This window comes from Branchiostoma lanceolatum, chromosome 17 (assembly GCF_035083965.1).
Source record: "Branchiostoma lanceolatum isolate klBraLanc5 chromosome 17, klBraLanc5.hap2, whole genome shotgun sequence".
In the NCBI taxonomy this organism is placed as follows: Eukaryota; Metazoa; Chordata; class Leptocardii; order Amphioxiformes; family Branchiostomatidae; genus Branchiostoma; species Branchiostoma lanceolatum.
The window spans coordinates 10,866,126-10,889,653 of record NC_089738.1 but is presented as its reverse complement, the minus strand read 5'-3'; the positions used below and the strand labels follow the sequence as shown (position 1 = coordinate 10,889,653).

The 23,528-nt window shown below is 38.2% G+C and overlaps 2 protein-coding genes across 5 annotated transcripts in view; both read right to left on the bottom strand.

Annotated features, from left to right (window-relative positions):
• LOC136423210 (filamin A-interacting protein 1-like) overlaps positions 1–17,523 on the bottom strand; it is a 30,617-nt gene extending 13,094 nt beyond the window's left edge. The window contains exon 1 of one of the 4 annotated variants that reach the window (XM_066411286.1): positions 17,324–17,523. The gene's annotated coding sequence lies outside the window, so the exon portion shown is untranslated. Of the gene's footprint in view, positions 1–1,010; positions 1,120–2,784; positions 2,921–5,347; positions 5,478–17,323 lie in introns of those variants that run through there. The other 3 variants (XM_066411287.1, XM_066411288.1, XM_066411289.1) reach the window with 3 other exon arrangements.
• An 824-nt stretch (positions 17,524–18,347) lies between these two features.
• Positions 18,348–22,678, bottom strand: LOC136423403 (nascent polypeptide-associated complex subunit alpha, muscle-specific form-like). The gene is made up of 2 exons (XM_066411545.1): positions 21,597–22,678; positions 18,348–20,865 (listed from the first exon to the last, which is right to left on the bottom strand). Exon 2 carries the CDS (start codon positions 20,821–20,823, stop codon positions 19,567–19,569), a length of 1,257 nt encoding a protein of 418 aa, XP_066267642.1. The 5' UTR covers positions 20,824–20,865; positions 21,597–22,678; the 3' UTR covers positions 18,348–19,566.
• Between the last annotated feature and the right edge of the window lie 850 nt (positions 22,679–23,528).

Genomic DNA, 23,528 nt, shown 5'->3' with positions numbered 1-23,528 from the left:
TTCTTACTGCTAGCTTTAAGGACAAATCCGTCCTTCATAGTGCTTCTGAAGGGCTTTCATCCCTTATCAGAGAACAAAGAAATTGCAACACTGGTAAAACGCAAGGTTGTTGACTTACTTCAAAGTTGTAAAAGTATTATCAATGTAGTACAAGCCTGGCAATTAGATAGACCAGATAAAACAGTGTGTCTCTTTTTATGTCTCATTCTTTGTTTCCTGACCATTCTAGTGATTTACAATGCGAATGTTACGAAGAGTAAGCGCACAAAATCTTTATGAAACAAACCTACGCTCGAATTTTGCAGTAACAACCACGCTTACTGACTACATTTTACACGAAATTACGCCACAAATAGTGTAAGAACGCACATATTTATTTCATTTCAACAGCTCACTGCGTTCTTGTAAAGTATCCGCTTATGATTTGAGACAAGTGACCCATGGTAAACACGCAAAACAATACAGTCAGATACTTATAATTATAATGCACATAATCCCTGTGAGAATAATAAATTCATCCCTCTATTCAGCAGTTACCGACTACGGCAAATTTGGTACATGCACAATCAGAAAACCCTAACATTTATGTAAAATACAAAAAACGTATAGTAGACCTAAATGGCACAAAGCTGGATATTTCTCATCTACAATATCATGGTCCGCGACAACACCGCTTCATAAAGGTAAACTAAGTTCAAGGACAACCAGACAAAGTAAACATGTTTTTTTTTGCCTCATAGAAATAAAATGGATATTAATGTGTCACTTTCATCTTTAAAAACTCGTTGTGTTATAGACTAAGTATGGAGCAGAGAAGATTGCGGAAAAAGTCGTATCCATAACAAGGTCTTCCTTAAGAAACTTGCCTAACAACAAGACTCCAAAACGTTGCTGCGTACGACTTCTATAAAGGGCTGACAATGTCAATCTTTTCCACAAACACAAGCAAACCCCCCGCCAGGCCAATGTCGTGACCAACAACAAGGTGAAAACAAATGGTTGAATCTGACCGGGGCACTGCTCCCTCACGCAGACGACATTTGGGTCCTTGTTTTCCCGCTAGAAGAAAAGCTGACCTCATTTACCTTTCCCTTTGAAAGGCTGACACGCGCCTCACCCCACTGTTGCTATGTTTTGGTGCCACTCAAGATACGGTGTCAATTTTCGTGCCCACCACGTAGCTAGCGCTGACTTCGTCACTGAGAATTCGGTCAGAGAATTTTGACAGAAAACCAGAGCAGGAAAAGACGGCTGTTACTTGTCCTAGACCACAGCAACTAATAGATAACAACAACTGATGAAGAAAGAGAGTACAGATAAAGAAAAACAAGAAATAACAAGAAGATGTCAATAGTATACGTACGTGTTTACCGTGCTTTCAAAGGCATTAGAAGGACATAGAACCGCTGTCGTACCATAAACAGCATACAAATGAGGGTATAAGAACTATCTAGAAAACGTGAGCCTCCATTTCTTTACAGAGACGGATGTTTATTTTGTAAAAACACACGAAATGAACCGCCCAAAGAACTTTCTCTCTAGCAATGAGGTGTTAGTTTATTTTGCGTAGGTAATGTTTCCAAATCATAGCTTGTAAACAAAGTCATTAGAACAAACGTGGGTTAGGGAAAGTCTCATTGACGAAATCAAGAAACTTGCTGATTCGTGTATGACTATATTAGAGTGTGTTCAAATGACGCCGAACGTTTACCAAACGATAAAGAATTGCTCTATAGGGGAATGGTATCGACCCATTCCCTGTATTGGATTGAATGTAGCGTACAATAAAACAGTCACAGATCATATTTTGAATACACACTTGTGAGGAAACGCCACTTTACGTAAATATTATGATATAAACAGAACAGGAGAGTGGATTGCGTTACTTTCTAGGTATTTGTGGGTCCGTCAATTGATAGGATGAAATGTATTGTTCAGCAGATGTTTTGGTCAAAGGGGTTGAAAGGAGCGAACGTAGATGAATCTACATTCTTAATCAAAATAGAATTTACAGTAGATCGAATCTGCTAAATCTAAGGACCAATGGTATGTTGAATTACACAATGGTTTTGTGGAGAAATTGAGGAGGACACCAGTTTCCAATAGAAAGGAAAATGCCCACAACATGGACCAACGGATACGGCTCCATGGGCTCTCAAGACTGGATGATGTAAAGTCCTGTGCACCGAATACAAGACTAATGTACACGTATCAGATTAATTACATTCCTGACACACTAGTGATTGATGGTATCATACCTGTATGATGTCATGTGCTGTCCTATCTGTCATCACGATTCATTCACGCACATTTACCTGCGTCCACATATCTTTCAACAAAGTCTTCCTTTTTCATGGCACAATTGTCCGCTTTCTTTACACATTTTACATTTAATTTCTGATAACTTTTGGTTGAACACTGTTGCTAGAAATAATGACATACGCAAAATTCCTTTCTAAGATGTCTATGTATTCTATCCCATTTTCAGCCCATAGTAACAGCAAAGCATATTCGTTGCAAATTTGATGCCAATGCTTAAAATTCTTAACATACTATGGAGTAAATTTCAAGGGAATTGTATCTCGTAATTGCTCCTCTAAATCGTAAACAAAATAGAACAGTCGGAAAATTAGCCCGCCAAACGCACAAAGATTGATTAACGGGAACAAGTAAACAACAGATCACCCATATACGGTAGATTGACTCTCTGAAAAAGAGAAAGGACAAACCTAACGCCATATACACACTCCTATTTAAACATAAACAAAAACACACTGTACATACCTAAACCACATCGCTATTTGCAAGAGTAGACGCAGAAACTGTTGCGGCTCTAGTGATCTATTTTCCCTCAGAGTTTGACATGGTATGCTGAACGTTAGGGCACAACGTCACACTCTATTGAACCGTAGAGACTCCATGGTAGCAACGTATTTGTCTTTCATTGTTTCCTTGTCATGGCAGGTGTTGCCTTACCTGGTGACCCCTGGAGCTTCTTTACTTTGTCAGACGGAAACTTGACAAGCATAAGGTTAGGACTACTTTCCACTGACTCGGAGGAAAGTGAGCGACTAAAAATATTAGTGATTTAAACAAACTTCAGTGATAAAAAAAGTGTACTGTGTGAGTTTTGTTGTCTTTCAAATCATACTTGTACCACATGGTTCATATCTATCATGCAAAGCCACAAGTCAAAGAGATCCAATTTTATCCACTGTTACGGTCTCTATCAGGAGCCTTAGATACTGTATACAAGAAAACAGTTACTCAAGCAAATGGATAGATTTTGAAAACGGTCAGACGTTTCAGGTAGCATCAACTACCTTAAAAATTTCGTCAGTGACTGATGCTACCCTCTCGTAAGTCATTGACGAAAGGTAGTGGATGCTATCTAATCTGGAATCTGACCGCGTCCAAAATCAATCCAGTTCCTTGAGTGACGGTTTTATTATTATATCTTATTACCTGGATGTCTAAGCTTTATCGACGAGCGTTAGATAATATTTTTAGGCATTTCTAGGCGTTGCTTGGTTGCGTCTTTGTTTTGTTACAGGTGGTTTGGTGGGAACGCTTAGACTAAACAGGTGGCTGGAGATGTAAAGAAGGCTACCTATGGGTGACTGGGACTTAACTGAAGAAAGAGCGACATTCGTGTGTCTGGGGAATGCGATACGGATACTTTACATGCACAGAGATATAATCTAGCCCTCAATACCATGAAAGGAAACAACATGATACTGTAAGTTAGATCGGTAATTATTACTGTAGCATGATGCACTGATAAGTATGTGCAGCTGTGGCCTTAGCTGTGGAAATGTAGGGCATGGATCCTCGTGTGCGCGTGTATGTGTATGTGTATGTGTGTGTCTATATATATATATATATGTGTGTGTGTGTGTGTGTGTGTGTGTGTGTGTGTGTTTGTGTGTGTGTGTGCGTGTTTGTGTATGCATGTATGTGTGTGTGTGTGTGCGTCTGTGAATGTGTGTGCATATGTGTGTGTGTGCGTCTGTGAATGTGTGTGCATATGTGTGTGTGTGCGTCTGTGTGTGCGTGAGAGAGAGAGAGAGAGAGAGAGAGAGAGAGAGAGAGAGAGAGAGAGAGAGAGAGAGAGAGAGAGAGAGAGAGAGAGGGAGAGGGAGAGGGAGAGAGAGTAATGTATGTGCGTGTGCTCGTCTGTGTTGGTATGTCCGTTTGTGCCTAGTTTGCTACTATTAATTTCAGTGTACCTATCTTGTATAAAAGTTCAAATTGCCATTGTTTTGTGACCTAAGTACGATTATTCTCAGGACCCAACAACACTCTTTAGAGGCCGTTGAACTTTTTTTTTATCACGTTCATTTTGACCTTGACAACGCTAGCCATGCCAGCTATCTCATACGCCAGTTTGAGACTGTAAACTCCAAAAATTCAATTAGATGTTTATTTTGGTCACTTTTAAGAAAGCGGGGTCTTTTTTTTGGTCACATTCAAGCAAGCGTATTCTTAGCCTTCCCACGTGTGTACAAAATATCTCACCTGTTCTCTCAGGTTTACAGGATGATATCGACGCGATCGAAAATTCGTACCGAGACGTTACGAATGGCACGCTTGTTTTTGAACGTTGTTGTTCACTTTGTAGCGCATAGTGGCACATATATAGGACATAACGTCAACAAGTTTCCTTACTGTTTCAGTAGCAGGGAATATCTTTACAGGGAGGGGTTGCTAGCCCTTCGAATTTCCTTTTAACGTGATCGACGCACCTCCGGTCCTCGAACACGGGACCTCCATTTCATTACGTCCATTCCTAAAGACGGTGCAGCCCCAACCGAGATGCCCTTCCCAGGATTTGAACCGGCTAATTAGAACCAGGAGCTCAACTGTGAGGCTGTTGAGCTATCCTATACTTGTTTTTAAACGGTGCGGAGCTGAAAAAGTCGTACTAGATTTGAAATGTGCATTGGTACTATCACACATATTGAAGTTTAAACCAGCCAAAGTGCGTTGTGCGTACTTTTCTTGACATGGTAAAATCAGTCAAACTACAAGCATCACGCACTATAAGAAATCTTTTGAAATTGCATGGAGACGATGTGAATTATCTTAAAAAGTAGAACGTCCACACGACAAATTGTCACAAAGATACCATCCTCTCTGAAATCATAGATGACAGACAGACCGTCTTCTAATTCTGTCAATTTTTTGTCAATATTAAAAGTTATGTTGTTAACCACCGTGAGTAAAAATAGGGACGCTATGTCGTCAAAACAGATACGTTGCTTAGGATGCGTACTTAACTACGCACATGATACGAAAAATCTACGCTCATATATTGGTAAAAGAAAATATAGGACAGAAAACTTACGGGTGGTGGGCTACGTCGAAGCCTGTGTGTATGTGTGTACGCCAAGATACTGTAATGACGCTTGGATACAACATACAAGTACGATATGGTTCCACGGTTTCTTATTGTCTACCCACCGTGCCCTAACGGTCAACTAACTCCTGCTGGCCATCTATATTATTCCATGACTCACTTTTTATGTTTTCTGAACAACACAAGGACGTCAGATCCATGGAGATAGGGTCTAGATCACCCTGCTGGTCAATTGTATGGTCTATTTGTTAACAATTAGAATTGTTTGAGACCACCTGCAGTCATTGACTCAGGGCCAAATGAAGCATTACCCAGACACGTATATTTGTCCAAGTCAATTCAGGACAGTGAGATCAAGTAAATACCGCTCCCCTTTTCTACTGGATCGGTAATAGTTACGGTTTGTTTGGGAAAACACTAGTACAAAACAGGGCAGCCCGGAATTTCGTCGTAGAGTTTGCTGATCAATTGTACTGTGGCAAATACGGTCTCAGATACACGTTGTATATGTAGATATTATTCGTTGTATATGTAGATATTATTCTAGGTTTCAATCGGGGGGGGGGGGGTAATAGTGGCCGGGATTTTTAACGCCTTCCTCAGTGATAATCCCGGCCACAACTACCACCCTCCCATCGAAACCTCTGCTTGGAGAAAAGTAGATATAAGGGCACCAGGGCAATGTAAAGATACGTTCTAATAGTAATAGGAAAGAGGTACGAAAACGGTGAAAAATATATCACCTTTTTGGGACATACCAAGCACCATTTTTTTCTTTCTTCGTTTTGTGATAAAGACACACAACTTGTTTGGTGAACTGTGAAAGAAAGTACATGTTCCATTGCGTGGCACTACGAGATGGCAAATACATAACGAGTTCGTCAACGTGCACACAGTGTGTCTGTCCTTAAATACTATGGAACCAGCCCACTGCTTTCTCCCTAACCTACAAACCTTCAAAACAATCATACACCGCTATCTCTAACTTTAACCACATTCAGTTTAAACCAATAATAGTCCATGGGCCAGGTCCCTCAAAATAGCCATTTGGTACCAAACAGAGGGACAAAGGGTGACTTACTTTTTTGAAAAGGTTAATTCCTCTACTTTATAATTATGCATGATAACAATGTCAAATGTCCAGCTTTTTAGGAATTATCACGTGATATGGTGACGTCATTAAAATGGTCCTCGATTTTTGGGACTGAATTCAGAGGACTGGGACAAAATATCAAACATCAATAATCTTCGGTGAAAATCGGTTTATAGGCAAAAGATACCACAGGAATCATGAAATAGTATGTTTTTGGTTGATATTCTAACTCTATAAGAAGCTATGAGTCTTTTAAGTCCATTTTTGGGCGTAATTTTGTGTAAAAAATGTATTGTTTACTTTCCAAAAACAGGCATTTATTTGGGCCACTTATGGGGTCTTGTGTAATACATTATGTTGATAGGCCATATCATTTTCTGCATTTTGGGCTTTGAACCAACAAAATCCGTCAAAAATATCAGGAGTTATAAGGGTTTTAAGAATTACACCCAACGGCCATGTTATCGAATCGCCGCAAATAAAATCGCAATGCATCATGTGTAATTATGTTTCGCCAACGAAACATATTGTTTATGTTTAGCCATACCTAGTATGGCTCAACATATTGTTTTTGTTCACGTTCTTCTTCTTCTCCTTCTTCTGCCATATCTTCAAATGGAATCTACTCCGTCATTTTTGGGCCAAACGGCCTGAAATTTGGCATGTAGGAAAAGATGGCAAATACCCTTAGGTGATTTTTAAATTTTGTTGAAACAGGCATTAAAATCATTTTTATGGAGGTTTTTTGGGGCATTTTTAGACAATTTTTATATTTTGGGCTCTTGTGCCCTGGTATTGCAAGCAAGTGACCTGAAATTCGGTACAAGGGTGCCTTGAACATGTCCCTACAGGACTTCAATCACAATTCTGGTGTACATCACTTCAGAATGCTTCATTTTGGGGACTTTTGGGCCCATTTTCAGACCAAAAACAGGCCAAAAGTGGTATCCCCGTTCCATGTTCTATTTGCTGCTGGCCAAGGAATCCATGTTCTATCTAAGGATCCCCGCGTTCCATTTGCCACTGGCCAAAGAACGCGTGTTCTATTTAGGTCACCTGAGGTCATATTGCAGGAACACACGCAAGACTTTGCAGTAAGAAGCTCTTGGGGTCTCGCAGAACTTGTAGAGAGAATTTTTTTGCACGGGTGATTTTGGAACAGTCAATTTATGCATCGGGAGGGAGATTGGCGAAGTATGATGCTCTCGCAAATGTTGCCTTTCTACATGCAGTTAATATTTCGATTTGCCCAGGCATTATTTTGGGACAGCCCACTTCTTGCATGGGGAGGAGTATGGCTAAACATGCTGTATTTGCTCAGGGGCAAATGACGGCCTTTCTAGTTTTGTAAGGTTTCTTCTCCTTCTTCTTCTTCTTCTTCTTCTCCTGTCAAACCTTCAAATCGCTTCTTCTCGGTCGTCCGTCGACCAAATTAGCTGAAATTTGGTATGCAGGTAGAGTACGTGTATACCCCTAGACCCTTTTAAAATTTTTTTGATATAAGTTTTTAAAATGATTTTATGGAGGTTTTTTGGTCATTTTCAGACAAAAGTCGCACATGATGGCCTCCAGTGCCGTGGTGTTGAAACCTGAGGACCTGAAATTTGGTTTAGTTGTGCATTGGATATTTACCCAAAGGACCCCATTATTTTTTTTGGCATACACTACTTCAAAATGATTTATTTTGCAATTTTTTGATGCAATTTTTGGTTATTTTCTGTCGGGGCCAGCAAGAACTAGGTCATACTGTAACATAAGCCCTCCTACATGTCTGGGACTTAAAACCAAGCAGATGTCAGGGGGTACCTCTACTAATGGTATTACAGAAAGTTATATGTACCTTATGTTACATGGTACGGATGTTATATTTGAGATGTAGGTACCTATAGGAAAGGTGACTACACCTGACAATTACTTATGCTAATGAGGACCTAATTCGCATAATGTATGCATAGAGTTGTATGTCCCTTACCGTAAATGCTGCGGATGTCATCTTTGAGATGTAGGTACCTTTAGGAAAGGTGAATGCACCTGGCCAAAAATTATGCTAATGAGGACCTCCTTTACATAATTTATGCTGAAACTTGTATTTCCCTTACCGTACAAGCTGCAGATGTCATATTTGATATAGGTAGCTTTAGGAAAGGTGCACACGCCTGGCCATGACATATGCTAATGGGGACCTCACTTGCATAATTTATGCATGATGTTGTATTCCCCTTACTGTAAAAGCTGTGGATGTCATCTTCTACATGTAGGTACATGTAGGAAAGGTGAAAGCACCTGGACATAACTTATGCTCATGAGGACCTCATTTCCATAAATTATGCAGAAACTTGGATTTGCCCAGGAGTTATTTTTGGACAGCCCACTTCTTGCATGAGGAGTATGGGCGAAACATCCTGAATTTGCTCTTAAAGCAAATGACGGCCAGTCTAGTTTTAAGAGGGTCTGTCTGTAATTATACCTTGTAGCAAAGGACAAAATGTCGATGTTTAAAAAAAATTGGGTGGTGGTAAGGCCTTGGTCCAATTGTAGAAAAATGGGTAAGTTTTGGGTTAACTGGTGGTCACCGGTTGCCATGGAAACGGTCATTTTTTGGCGACGCCTCAGGGGCGAGCCAAATTTTTACTATATTGTGTGCAGATTGCAAGAATTCTAGGAATTGTACAGGAATGTGAAAGTCTATGGGATGATAACTCAAGAATGCCTGGATGTATTGTCTTCATATTTTGTAGGTAGGTAGGTCTGCGGGAGACCTTGTAATGATTGGATTTGGGGGCCCCTAGCGACTTTCTATGGTACTGCAGGGGAACTTTCACTGTTCAAATCTCGTCTTCTGAACATGCTATAGTCATGATTTTTAAGTGGTGGATAGCCCTTTTTTAGGGAAATATGTCCTGTAGATTTGGACCCCCTAGCGGCTTTTTTGGAACTGCAGGAGCTGATTTTGACTTGAAAGAGAATAACGCAAGAAGGGGATGATGGATCATCATAATTTTTGGTGTGTAGATAGCTTAAGTGATGATTTACATAATCATATGCCAATCATGCAAAATCAATATCTGATTTGCATAATTAATGGGGACAGTTAATAAATCAGCTGCATTCTATTATAGAACTCTCAAACACATGACATATGTAACTGAGAAAGAGATAAATATCGATAGATATCAATCATTCAAATTGATACTTAATTTGCAAAATTAATGACAAAATACTATAAATCCATAGTGGTAAATGATGGGGATTTCATTTTTGCACCATTTGGAAGTTAAGTAAATGTGGCCACTATTAGACACAAATCTTGCATAGAGGGCCTCATTTACATAATTTATGAGGAAATGGTACGATATCCTTTTTTGTGAAAACAAGATTTTCATACATTGGACAACTTGTGTTATTTTGGTAGAGAAGGTAATCGACTGATATGATTTTAATATGCCGCTTATGCGAGGTCCTTATTTGCATGTGGGTTAGAAACGAAAACGTTAACAGAAACCACCGTCGCCATGGCAACATCTTTTTATGTTGCCAATCTTGTTAAAAGATGGCGGATTTCTATCCGCAAAGGCTCAATCTCGTCCAGAATAAACCATCTTTGGCCTACAGAAACGCCATCTAAGTAGAAGGACAACATTTGCGAGCAAATGCAGAATGTTAACCTTCACATGGTCTATCTTTACGTTTCGAACAAGGAAGTTGTTTTATTTAGTTGGATAAGTCAAAAAGGGACGAATGAATTCTCATAAATTTCGACCTGTAAGGGACGTTGATGAAGACGAACGATATGGTTGCATAATGTGCACAATCAATAAGGAAGATTTATATTTCAATGAAATACTCACTTACATGACAAAAGGTCAGGCTCAAGAGCATGGTTCCTTAATATTCATGAACATTCATGAACATTCATGATTTTTCCTGAATATTCATGAACGTTCATGAAAATTCATGAATATTCATGAACGTTCATGGACATTCCTGAGAATTCATCAACCTTTTTACATGAATATTCATGAACGTTCATTTATGTTCATAAACGTTCATGAATATTCATGAACGTTCATGAATATTCATGAACGTTCATGAACATTCCTGAACATTCATGAACATTCATGAATATTCATGAACGTTCATGAAAGTCATGAATTTTCATGAACGTTCATGAATATTCATGAATGTTCATGAATATCTATGAATTTTCATGAACGTTTATGAAAATTCAGGAATGTTCATGAATGTTCATGAATTTTCATTAACGTTCATGAATATTCATGAACGTTCATGAACGTTCATGAAAATTATTGAATTTTCATGAAAATTCATGAATGTTCATGAACGTTCATGAATATTCCTGAATTTTCATGAACGTTCATGAACATTCCTGAAAATTCACGAACATTCATGAATATTCATGAACGTTCATGAATATTCCTGAATTTTCATGAACGTTCATGAACATTCCTGAACATTCATGAAAATTCATGAATATTCATGAACGTTCATGAATGTTCATGAACGTTCATGAATATTCATGAATGTTCATGAATATTTATGAATTTTCATGAACGTTCATGAATATTCCTGAATTTCATGAACATTCCTGAATTTCATGAAAATTAATGAATATTCCTGAATTTTCATGAACGTTCATGAACGTTCCTGAAAATTCACGAACATTCATGAATATTCATGAACGTTCATGAAAATTCATGAATTTTCATGAAAATTCAGGAATATCCATGAACGTTCATGAAAATTCATGAATTTTCATGAACGTTCATGAATATTCCTGAATTTTCATGAACGTTCATGAACATTTATGAATGTTCGTGAATTTTCAGGAATGTTCATGAACGTTCATGAACGTTCATGAATGTTCATGAACGTTCATGAAAATTCAGAAAAAATTCATGAACGTTCATGAAAATTCATGAATTTTCATGAACGTTCATGAATTTTCATGAACGTTCATGAAAATTCATGAACATTTATGAACGTTCATGAATATTCATGAATGTTCGTGAAAATTCAGGAATATTCATGAACGTTCATGAAATTTCATGAATTTTCATGAACGTTCATGAATATTCCTGAATTTTCATGAACGTTCATGAACATTCATGAATGTTCGTGAATTTTCATGAATTCATGAATATTCCTGAATTTTCATGAACGTTCATGAACATTCATGAACGTTCATGAAAATTCATGAATTTTCATGAACGTTCATGAATATTCATGAATGTTCGTGAATTTTCAGGAATGTTCATGAACGTTCATGAACGTTCATGAATTTTCATGAACGTTCATGAACATTCCTGAACATTCATGAAAATTCATGAATATTCATGAACGTTCATGAATGTTCATGAACGTTCATGAATATTCATGAATGTTCATGAATATTTATGAATTTTCATGAACGTTCATGAATATTCCTGAATTTCATGAACATTCCTGAATTTCATGAAAATTAATGAATATTCCTGAATTTTCATGAACGTTCATGAACATTCCTGAAAATTCACGAACATTCATGAATTTTCATGAACGTTCATGAAAATTCATGAATTTTCATGAAAATTCAGGAATATCCATGAACGTTCATGAAAATTCATGAATTTTCATGAACGTTCATGAATATTCCTGAATTTTCATGAACGTTCATGAACATTCATGAATGTTCGTGAATTTTCAGGAATGTTCATGAACGTTCATGAACGTTCATGAATGTTCATGAACGTTCATGAAAATTCAGAAAAAATTCATGAACGTTCATGAAAATTCATGAATTTTCATGAACGTTCATGAATTTTCATGAACGTTCATGAAAATTCATGAATATTTATGAACGTTCATGAATATTCATGAATGTTCGTGAAAATTCAGGAATATTCATGAACGTTCATGAAAATTCATGAATTTTCATGAACGTTCATGAATATTCCTGAATTTTCATGAACGTTCATGAACATTCATGAATGTTCGTGAATTTTCATGAATTCATGAATATTCCTGAATTTTCATGAACGTTCATGAACATTCATGAACGTTCATGAAAATTCATGAATTTTCATGAACGTTCATGAATATTCATGAATGTTCGTGAATTTTCAGGAATGTTCATGAACGTTCATGAACGTTCATGAATATTCATGAACGTTCATGAAAATTCATAAATATTCATGAACGTTCATGAAAATTCATGAATTTTCATGAACGTTCATGAATATTCCTGAATTTTCATGAACGTTCATGAATATTCATGAATTACCCCAAAAATTCATGAATTTTCATGTACGTTCATCAATGTTCATGAACGTTCATGAATATTCATGAATTTTCATGAACGTTCATGAATGTTCATGAACATTGATGAACAACATCAATCAACATTCATGAATGTTCATGAACGTTCATGAAAATTCATGAATATTCATGAAAATTCATGAATTTTCATAAGCGCTAAGAATTCCTGAATAATGGCTTTATGTAAAAGTCAATGTTAGAAATCAATCAAAACATATGGTTATGCAAATTTATCTAATTATTGTTCAAGTCAAGATAAAGATGTTACAGGCATGTAGAATATATGTTAATTAGGTGGCGTTTCTGTAGGCCAAAGATTGTGCATTCTGGACGAAATTCGCCATCTTTAAAAAAATGACAGTTTCAATTCAACCGGTGACCACCAGTCAACCCAAAACTTACCCATATTTCTACAATTGGACCACCCAAATTTTGTCATTTGCTACAAGGTATAATTACAGATAGACCCTCTTAAAATTACCCATGATGCAATGCGATATTTGCGGCGATTCGATAACATGGCCGTTTGGTGTAATTCTTAAAATCCTTATAACTCCTGATATTTTTGACGGATTTTGTTGGTTCAAAGCCCAAAATGCAGAAAATGATATGGCCTATTAACATAATGTATTACACAAGACCCCATAGGTTGTCCAAATAAATGCCTGATTTTGGAAAGTAAACAATACATTTTTTTACACAAAATTACCCCAGAAATGGACTTCAAAGACTCATAGCTTCTTATAGAGTTAAAATATCAACCAAAAACATACTATTTCGTGCTTCCTGTGGTATCTTTTGCCTACAAACCGATTTTCACCGAAGATTATTGATGTTTGATATTTTGTCCCAGTCCTCTGAATTCAGTCCCAAAAATGGAGGACCATTTTTTTAAATTTTTTTTTTTTAAATTTTTTTATTCATTTTCCATCCAACAACATAAACAACACAGTCAGTAGTTCAGTAACATAAAAAAGGGTCATATTCAAATTGACGTCAGTAATAACTTGTCATACAGAAACAGTGTCATATAAAACAAAACTTTCTCCGTCCAGTAACAAGTGTCATATACAAAAGAAAACTTTATCCATTCAATAACATGATTTCAATCAAAACATAGATAATAGTGTCATTTGATAAACTGAAACACAACTGAAAATAACTTATTGTAAACATAAACATAAAGTCCCCCATTTCCCCCTGTGCTTTTCCAGTTTTCCCCTTCTTGCTGCAATCAAATATTCTGCTTGTTGAAAAAAGTTAACATATTTGGTAAAGGAATTTAAACTTAAATGACCAGCCTTTCTCCTTTTGTATATATAGGTTTTGGCTAACAGGATTATAACATTACATATAACAGGGACACCCCGAGATAAATCTCCAAATATGATATTAAATGCATTTAAGTTTAAAAGTTGACCTGTTTTCTCATAAAACCAAGATTTAATATCATCCCAAAATCTTATCAACTGCGGGCAATCCCAGAAGACATGAATGTATGTTTCTTCCTCTAGATGACAGAAGGAGCATAAAGGGTTGTCTACTAGTTTCCAAATATATAATAATCGATTAGTAGGCAAAAATTTATGGAGAAGTCTATATTGGAAATATCTAGTCACAGGGTCTATAGTACTATATATCAAAGACGTATACACTATTTTCCAGGGTATAGGGGAATCAAAGAGGTACAGCCATGCCATTTGTACATTGTGTGGACAATCAATTAGCTTTTCAGATAAGAGAAAAAACTCATACATATCCCTATTGATCTTAATTCTAGTCAACCATTTACTATTATGTTGTTCTGGTCTACATACATAGTTACAGAAGTTTCCTACTAGTTTGAATTTCCAGCTTTTTGGTATTGCAGTGACCAATTGCATGTAGGTAAAGTTATTACATACTTGACCATATTTGTAACAAAACTCATCATATGACATTATTCTACCATCATTGTTTAAAATATCATTTAAAAAAATCACATGTCTATTTAGAAAGGCAGCATACAATATAGGTTTTCCTTCAACAAGAATATTTGCATTCATCCATAAGATTTGTTGCTTGATCTCATCAGAAGTAGTGGGTGGTTTATATTGATACTTATACCATGCATTCAAGATCTCTAATAGAAAAGGATTTATATTCAAACCATGTGCTGATTGGAGTTGGTAAAAGGGAAATAGAGTAGTTCCTAGGGAAGGGTGTGTATGTAGTGGCCAAGCTGCAAACCAGTGAGGATTAAGATATAACTTTGGTACCCAGGATGATTTAATGGAAAGAGCATAAGCATACAGATTAATAAGTCTTAAACCATCATTGACAACAGAGTTATAAATCGTTTTTCTACTAACTCTCTCAGGACCTCCACCCCAGATAAAGGTAAAAATCTTTTTCTCATACTGTACAAAAAATGACTTATCTGGCATTTGGAGGGTCTGGAAGAGATAGGTAAATTGAGGAACACATAAAGAATTAACAATAGTTATTTTTCCATATAGTGATAAATTTTTTCCTTTCCATGGGTACAAAAGTTTATCTAATTTGTCCAAACGTGGGCTAAAGTTAACATCAACTATGTTGGACAAATCCACAGGTATATGAATTCCTAAAATCTCCACACCTCCATCTATCCACTGAATAGGGAGATTTGTGGGTAATTTAAAGTTACTATGTTTTAAGGTTCCTATTCTCAAGATCTTACATTTATCAAAATTCAGTGTGAGACCTGAGATACTAGAGAAACTATCAAGGTCTTTTACAAGAGCATTAAAGGACGCCAGATGTGGACTAAAGGGGAAGTTAGTATCATCTGCATATTGTGAGATTTTTGACATTTTTCCATGAACAGACAATCCAGACAAGTAATGATTCTGTCGGATTTTGATGGCTAACATTTCAATGGCAATAATAAATAAATACGGGCTGAGTGGGCAACCCTGCCTTACACCACGGTGTAATTTGAAGGGATTTGACAAATATCCATTATTCAAGACAGAACTATTTATATCATTATATAGAATTTTCACCCAGCTTATCAAGTTTGAACCAAAATTAAAAAATTCTAGTGCTTTAATAAGAAAATCCCACCGTACCGTATCAAAGGCTTTTCTAAAATCTGAAATAAATATAAGGCCTGGCTTTTTTTCTTCCTCATAAATGTCTATGATGTCAAGTAACCGTCTAATATTATCACCAATAAAAGGTGATACATTTTAATGACGTCACCATATCACGTGATAATTCCTAAAAAGCTGGACATTTGACATTGTTATCATGCATAATAATAAAGTAGAGGAATCAACCTTTTCAAAAAATTAAGTCACCCTTTGTCCCTCTGTTTGGTACCAAAAACCTGCTCGGCCCATGGACTATAACGTCAATTAGTTCAATGCGGGCCCCTACGGCCTTGCATTGAGCGAGATCGTTGAAAAATACGGCTTAGCATTCCCTTAATTTTAGAATGGAACCATTCGTTTGTGTTCGCAACTCTCTTGTGACCTCGGGATTTATTTTGATCGAATCATTTCGTCACTCCGTGACATTTATCTGAACTTTCATAACCTTTTCACGACACGCTGGGTCATGATAAGCAAATTTTCAAGAGAAATCTATTATTCATGATACGAGACACGCATTTATGAATATCGATATTTTTTTGTATCCCTATTTTGACGATTGGATCCTAAGCTATCAGTCCCGTGTTTGAACTAAACCTCACACCGTAGACGTAAAAATGATAGCTAAGCTTATCGATAAAAGTAAGCATACGGCCAGGTATAAATATCTCTTACCAATCAGGTAGGTTATTTCAAGTATGGAACTAATGTGTTAGCACGAGGTAATTAAGTAGTTATACAGATATAGGTAACTGTTACAGTTAAATTCTTTGAAACATTGCAGCAAAAATTCCCATTCCATAAGACTGAAATATATAGACACTATTTGTATCAGCGGAAAAAGAGGACGCCATAAAAGATGAATGCCTCAGAATGAGGTCTTTGTTTGTTACTTGCAGTTATGGGAAGAAGCGTGTACAACAAATCTATACGTCAATTATACACAGAATATAGGGTTGATAAGAACAAAGATTTGAAATGGATAGAAAGGAAAGCAGTATAAGAACTGGCTGACTAAGTTTTGTTCTATTCCAACACTTATGGCAGAAAATGCACTCGCTAAGGTTTTTGAATTACAAAACCTTAGCGAATTGACGGTTTTCTTGTATCCTAACACCTACCCACAAAATGAGAAAATTCATGCGTACTAAATGATCACGATTTGTCTGCGTTTTACATTAACACTGCGTAGTGCCCACACAGAAGCCTCTACATAAACACAACAAAGTTTTCAACACAGGACTCCTTCTGGCAAAGGCTAAAATGCTAACAAGAATACCTAAATCAGGATTCAATACAAGATCTGTCCCCAAATGCTTCCCCTTATCCCCATAGGCTTAGATAATTCATCTTGTTTACAGACTCCAAGACTCTCTCTCTCTACACACACAAATGAAAACATAACCTTCTCTGCAGTGGAAATAATAAATCAGTTCTCACCTCACAGCCGACACGTCCCGTTTCGCACCCTCCGGTTTAGCAAACGTCGGTCGTTCAGTCCCAAAATGTCGTCTGATCGCACGCGTCTCCACAGAAACCAGACCCTCTCCTTACACAAGTCACGGCCACTGTATTTATCCCCAGCGTTTACATAACAGTCAAACGTGACTAGCTGTTTCACTGGCCGAGGTCCAAGTGACGTTTAAGGTGGGAATCCTCGATAGAAATGATTTCTTGGACGTGCCCGCAATCATGACGTATTCAGGTGTGGAGATGTTTTGTCTCATTTGTCATTGACCGGTAAAAGCAATACTAATTACTCAAAATTATAAATGAGGAAATATACAAGCTGTCGGTATACAGTGTTTTTGATGTTCGTCGCCATGGATACCGAAATCTGATTGACAGCATCATTGTTCGATAGGATCGCTCAACCAGTTAGTGAGAAACCAGATCATTGCTTGCTCGTCTAGTTAATGAAATATCGTTTGAAAAAGGTGTATTTTCCTTCGAAGTAATTACGTTCTTAATTGTTAGTCTATTGAATTAAGACACGTGGAAAGATCTCTTTCAAGAAACTCGGTCAAGTGAAAATTGACCGATTTCGCGTGACGCAAATCTAATATGATTTATTTTGTGACTACGTGATGCAACAACAATACTCCTGGACCACAACCCTTAGCTAGATGGGCGCCCCCTATTGACCGTACATAGAACTGCATCTGTTTGCAGGTGAATTTTTCACATAGGATATTCTTAGTCTCTACCAGACTAACTACGCCGGCTATAGGGAGAATAGTTGCCAGGGTTTTATTTGAAGGCCCCTACACGGGCGAAATGTGATCTTCACCGTGGACTGACTCTACTGGCTAATTATTCCCTTTTCTGCCGAATTCTACGATCCTTGCGCCCGAAGGAGGGCCTGGTGGAGGCTAGGGTATTCTTGTAACGACATAAACTGATACCACTATTTTGGTGTTCCACAGGTTATAGAGAATAAGAACAACAAACTCGCAAAAGAGGGGATAGAAATTACATTTATTTATAGTATCCAGGCATCTAGATTAGATAACAACTTAATTAAGTTTAGTCCTACCAATCTGGAAAAATACAAGAGAAGAAGTCGAAGATCCCATACTTCCATGAAATATTCACAGTTTTGTAAATTTCTTGACAAAATATAATGTCCAGTTCACACATTACATGCTCTGTTCCCGCATGTCATCCTCGGTTTCCCGACTTTATCAACAGCAACATTCAGCTTCGGAACAAATTTGACCCAGGCCAACTCAATCTGCGGGATCAAATTTGGACCCCGGCCAACTACAGACACACGCCAACACAAACAAACAGACAGACTGAAAACATTACATCCGTTTTTACGGAGGTGATTGCAAGAAACAAAACAAAACAAACACGTCCGTATGTACATAACTGCGTTCACTAGTATTGAAATACATCATAGTCTAAATGTGCATGGTACAAGTGACTGGGTTAAGTAGAACAGTAATCATTTTATATAACGTTACAACTAAAAAGCTACTGTAGGCAACTAATAAAGATACAGTATAATGAGCATTATCACACACGTCAACCAAAAAAATAAAAATATTATGGACAAATCAATAAATAGATAATGATGGAACAATGTTATCTTGGGTTAACGTATGCCCATGCAGGGCAGGTAATTATTATTGCTAGCTCTGGATTGCAAGAAATTTTCCTGTGCACTAGTGGTGCCGTTAGCACGCAACGCATATACAGTATTTGCAACAAAGCCCTCTACTAATGCTACGGCCACATTTACACCGGTGACTGTAGCGGATGTAGCCCCAACCGGTTCCGAAGCCACAAATCCAGGTGTATTGCCGGATACGGGAGGAGGGGGTACCTCTCGGTATCCACACGATTACGTTCGGCGTCTTGTTACCGAGTCCCGGGTTGATTTTAACACTGAATTAAAAAAAAAATCCCGGGGCCCGGCCGTGCCCCAAAATAGCCCGGTAGCCGCAAGGTGTCTCATGGGGCCACGTATAGGGGTCACGACAGAAAATGACAAAAAAAAACGTTAACTACCCGGGCGGGCCCCCTTTTCCAATTGTGACCGTAACATTAGGCTCAGCAGAAGCCACTCAAGAGGCGCAGCCATTGTCTCCTGATACCGGACTGCCGAAGAAAGAAGGTAGCACACCATATAGTAGATTCTCTACTACAGCTTATTATTAGTAGATTATAAAGATAAATTATTTTCTATTTGCGTCGAAGTACGTATGATCTTGCCATGGTTGCCAGAATCGCTGATAAGATGTTGGAACACCTGGCATTGGCTGTTGTGGGGCTATTGGTTTTTGTCTGGCCGCATGTGTCACCACAGTCGGACTGCTGATACTAGCAGATGTCGGTACGGAGGCCAGGACTGTCTTTGATTCCGATGTTTTGCCAACAACCTTTCGTCCTGGGTGATATTTTGGCTGTTTGGGTAATCCGGCTTCGACTGGCGTGGTAGATCCGTGTGTACGTTTTCTCAGTTTCTCGTCGGTGTTTCGAACACAACTTGCATTGCTTGTGGATGGCCGGGTGCTGCCAACATCTGCATTCTCCGTCCAGATCCACGGTCTGAATCCGTGTGACGGTAACGTTGCATATTTGATGAGCTTATTGGTCGGTTCGGCATATCTTGGTGATGACGTTACATCTTTGGTGCACTTCTTATGTTGTTCTTCACCATTTAAATTTGGTGGCGACGCTGCATTCTTTATGCACTTTTTGGGTTGCTCTGCACCATTTGGTGGCAACTTTGCGTTTTTTGTGGACTTCTTGGGCTGTTCTGCACACTTTGGTGGTGACGTTGCATTCTTTGTGCACTTATTGGGCTGATCTGCACCCTTTGGAGGTGGCGTTGCGTTTTTGATGTACTTCTTGGGTTGTTCTGCACCCTTTGTTGGTGACGTTGCATTTTTGGTGCACTTCTTGGGTTGTTCTGCATCCTTTGGTGGCGACGTTGCGCTTTTGGTGCATTTCTTGGATTGCTCTGCACCATTTGGTGGCTGTAACGTTGTGTTTGGGGTGCACTTCTCTGGTTGTTCCGCGCCATCTAGCGGTGACTTTGCGTTTGGGGTGCATTTCTTGGGTTGTTCTGCACCATCTGGCTGTGACGTTGCTTTTTCGATTAATTCGGTCCACTTCTTGGATGGCTTTGCGGCTCTCGATCGCGATGTTGTCGGTTTTCTGCTTCTCTCGGGGCGCTTGCTACTTTTCTGACCCATTCGGTCGAACTCTGCGACTGTTATGGATCTCACGTCAACAATACGTGGTGTTGTACTTGTACCGTCTCCATCCGGGTAGCCGCGAGCCTCTAGGCGCGCCTGTAAAACTCGATGTAGACACCACAGTCTCCACGTTTCCATCTTGTAACGATAACGTTCCTCCCGCGATGTGAAGGGTTGACTCCTTTGTTGATCATTGTGACCAGTCGCGTCTTTAGATTCTGCCATTGCCATGCTACTCGACTTCCCACATTGCTCGTAACCGTGAAGTGCAATCTGCAATTAGAGGAAGAAGACATATTGCATGCTTTATATCTCTTCATTCTTACTACAACATATTTTTTTCAATTATTCATAACGATCACGAATATCATTGATTTTTAGCACTATAAACAGCATTCATGCGATTACATACTTTGTAAATTGTTTGATGACAGAATTGAATCAGATTACAAATGTGTCTTAGGTGGCAGAGACTGTCATTCTAGTAGGACTGTTTAGACAGCCGATACTTTAGGATTATTCCGAATTAGGATTTTCCCATGGTCAGTTTTTACTGACGGAAGACACTCCCCCCCTCCCCCAAACACAATATATATATATTCGGTGATAGTATCCTGTGTCATATATCGGCATAACGCTTGTTGTAACGACATAATCATAAATAAGCATGGTGATAAACCAGTGCTGAAAGAATACCACGGCAGGCGTTACTGAAAGTCAAGCACTAACATTAATAATTGATATCTAGGCCACAAAACAGCAACACAGCATTGTATAAAGATGTATTACATACATATTAATATCCACTTTGTGTGTGGCATGCGATTGCGACGTGCGACAGGTCTCACCAAATGTTGTTGGCGTAACCTTTTAAAAGATATCAGAATAATGTATAGAAATCATTCTAGTAACATTAAGACAACAGCATTTGGCACAATTTTGATAACATTTGGCACAATTTTGATAACATTTGGTACAATTTTGATAACGTTATAACACCCTACCTGTGGTTTTAGCCATGCATGTACACGGATCTGACGATGAGAGACACGTAGTGATAGATTAAAAGCATGATATGCCACCAATCATGTGGGCGTACATTTTAGTCACCTGACTTCGGCCCTTCGGCACCCATGCATAACAGTAGAGAACAAGTGTGTCGGTATCATGTAATGTTTTAGATAACCGTTAGGTGGCGCGGTTGCAACATAACAGTGACAAAAGATTGTCCAAACTCAAACTAGAGATTAGTTTAATACAGTCCGTGAAGATAAAAAAAGAAAAGGACAGGAGATAAGTTCATACATAACAATTTCAGTCCACCGATTAATAAGCTAAATTCATAAGATCATATATCCAAAACAGTTGATAAACTGAAGAAACAAACTAATTCCATCGAACTGCACGTCACAGCCCTGATAATTTCTGGAGCCACACAACAGTCTTCCGGGCTCTACTTACTGTGTGTAAAGCAACAACAAAGGAATACATATTAACCGACGGTAATACCAATGTTCTTACAACCATATCATACAAACAGCGAATTTCAAATATCTATCATATCGTCCATTGCAAGTCATATGTCTTTCTGTCCTCCTTTTGTTTGGACCATTTGATCACATCTCAATGCTGCTCACTACACCATCCGTTTTGTGCCGACACAGAGGATGGAACTGGGACGTCATGAAGATGAGCTACATACTTGTTGCTCTTGTCTCCCGATGTAAATGTAACTCCTTCCATCTGTTTTCCGTAGACGGTCACTTCTGCATCATACCATACTGTTAGAGATGATCTCTCGCGAAAGATGAAGTCTATCAGTTGTTTCAGGCATTTACGATCGTCGTGTGGCAGCCAACTGTTTTCTCGTATCAACTTAGCGATGTCGGATATCTGGATGGATGGTGTGCAGTGGGTGTTACTTTTCTGTAGTGAGAAAGAAAAAAACCCGCAACATCAAAGGTCAAAGGACAAGCATAGCTGCCAGAGCAAAAAAATGTGATTTGTCTTGTTTGACAATTTGGCACTGGCAGGTGAATGAAGGGTAGATAGGGGGTGGAGCATGCATGGTTGAGTTTCAAATTAGTTCCATTACCATTACCTAGTGCACAAAATACACTATATTTGCAAATTATCTGTTCAGAAATATGCCAAGAAAATAGTTTCCCTCAACCAACATATACAAATGGAATTCAAATTTCGTGATTTTACGCATTAACTGAACAGTATAGTTCACTTTGCTATTAATGTTGAGATGGGGATTACGCGCAAGGTATGTGCTTCAGTGCACAGCGGCCTATAGTGGTTGGACCGGTTTAGCCTCCTTTCTAATTATTCCTTTACTAATGCACAGTACCGACAACAACATTCCAGCCAAAACAAAAGACCCTTTGGGATGCCAGGGCCGTCTTCAATGGGTCCAAGGATATTTGTTTTTGCACACATTGTGTGGTATTTCTTATAGGTCATCCTGACCTAGTATACTCACTCAGCACGTTTTTACTTTCTCACTGAAGTTATGCATTTTCAAAGCTACACAAACAAAACTAAAGATTTCCAAGTCACCGAATGAGCATCGATGCCAACATTCAAAAACATCTACCGTCTTAATGAAAGGAAATATTACATTTGTGTAAGTTTCTTTGTCCCGGCATTTTTATCACGTCTAAGAGAAGTCATATTCTGGATTTACACATATTTTACAAATTACACATATGAATACAGTCCTATCCATATCATACATACATGCAACCGTTATTTGATTTTTGAAATAATTTTTCTTTCAATCCACACATTTTGAATAAAATATTTCGAGACATCTATTTAGGCGACTTGTAACCTGTCACACCCCTCCCAGCCCCTAGGCAGGCTTGACCTTTGAGTCATGCGCAGTAGGGTTCACCATTAACGAAAATGGTGTCCAGAAAACTTTTTTT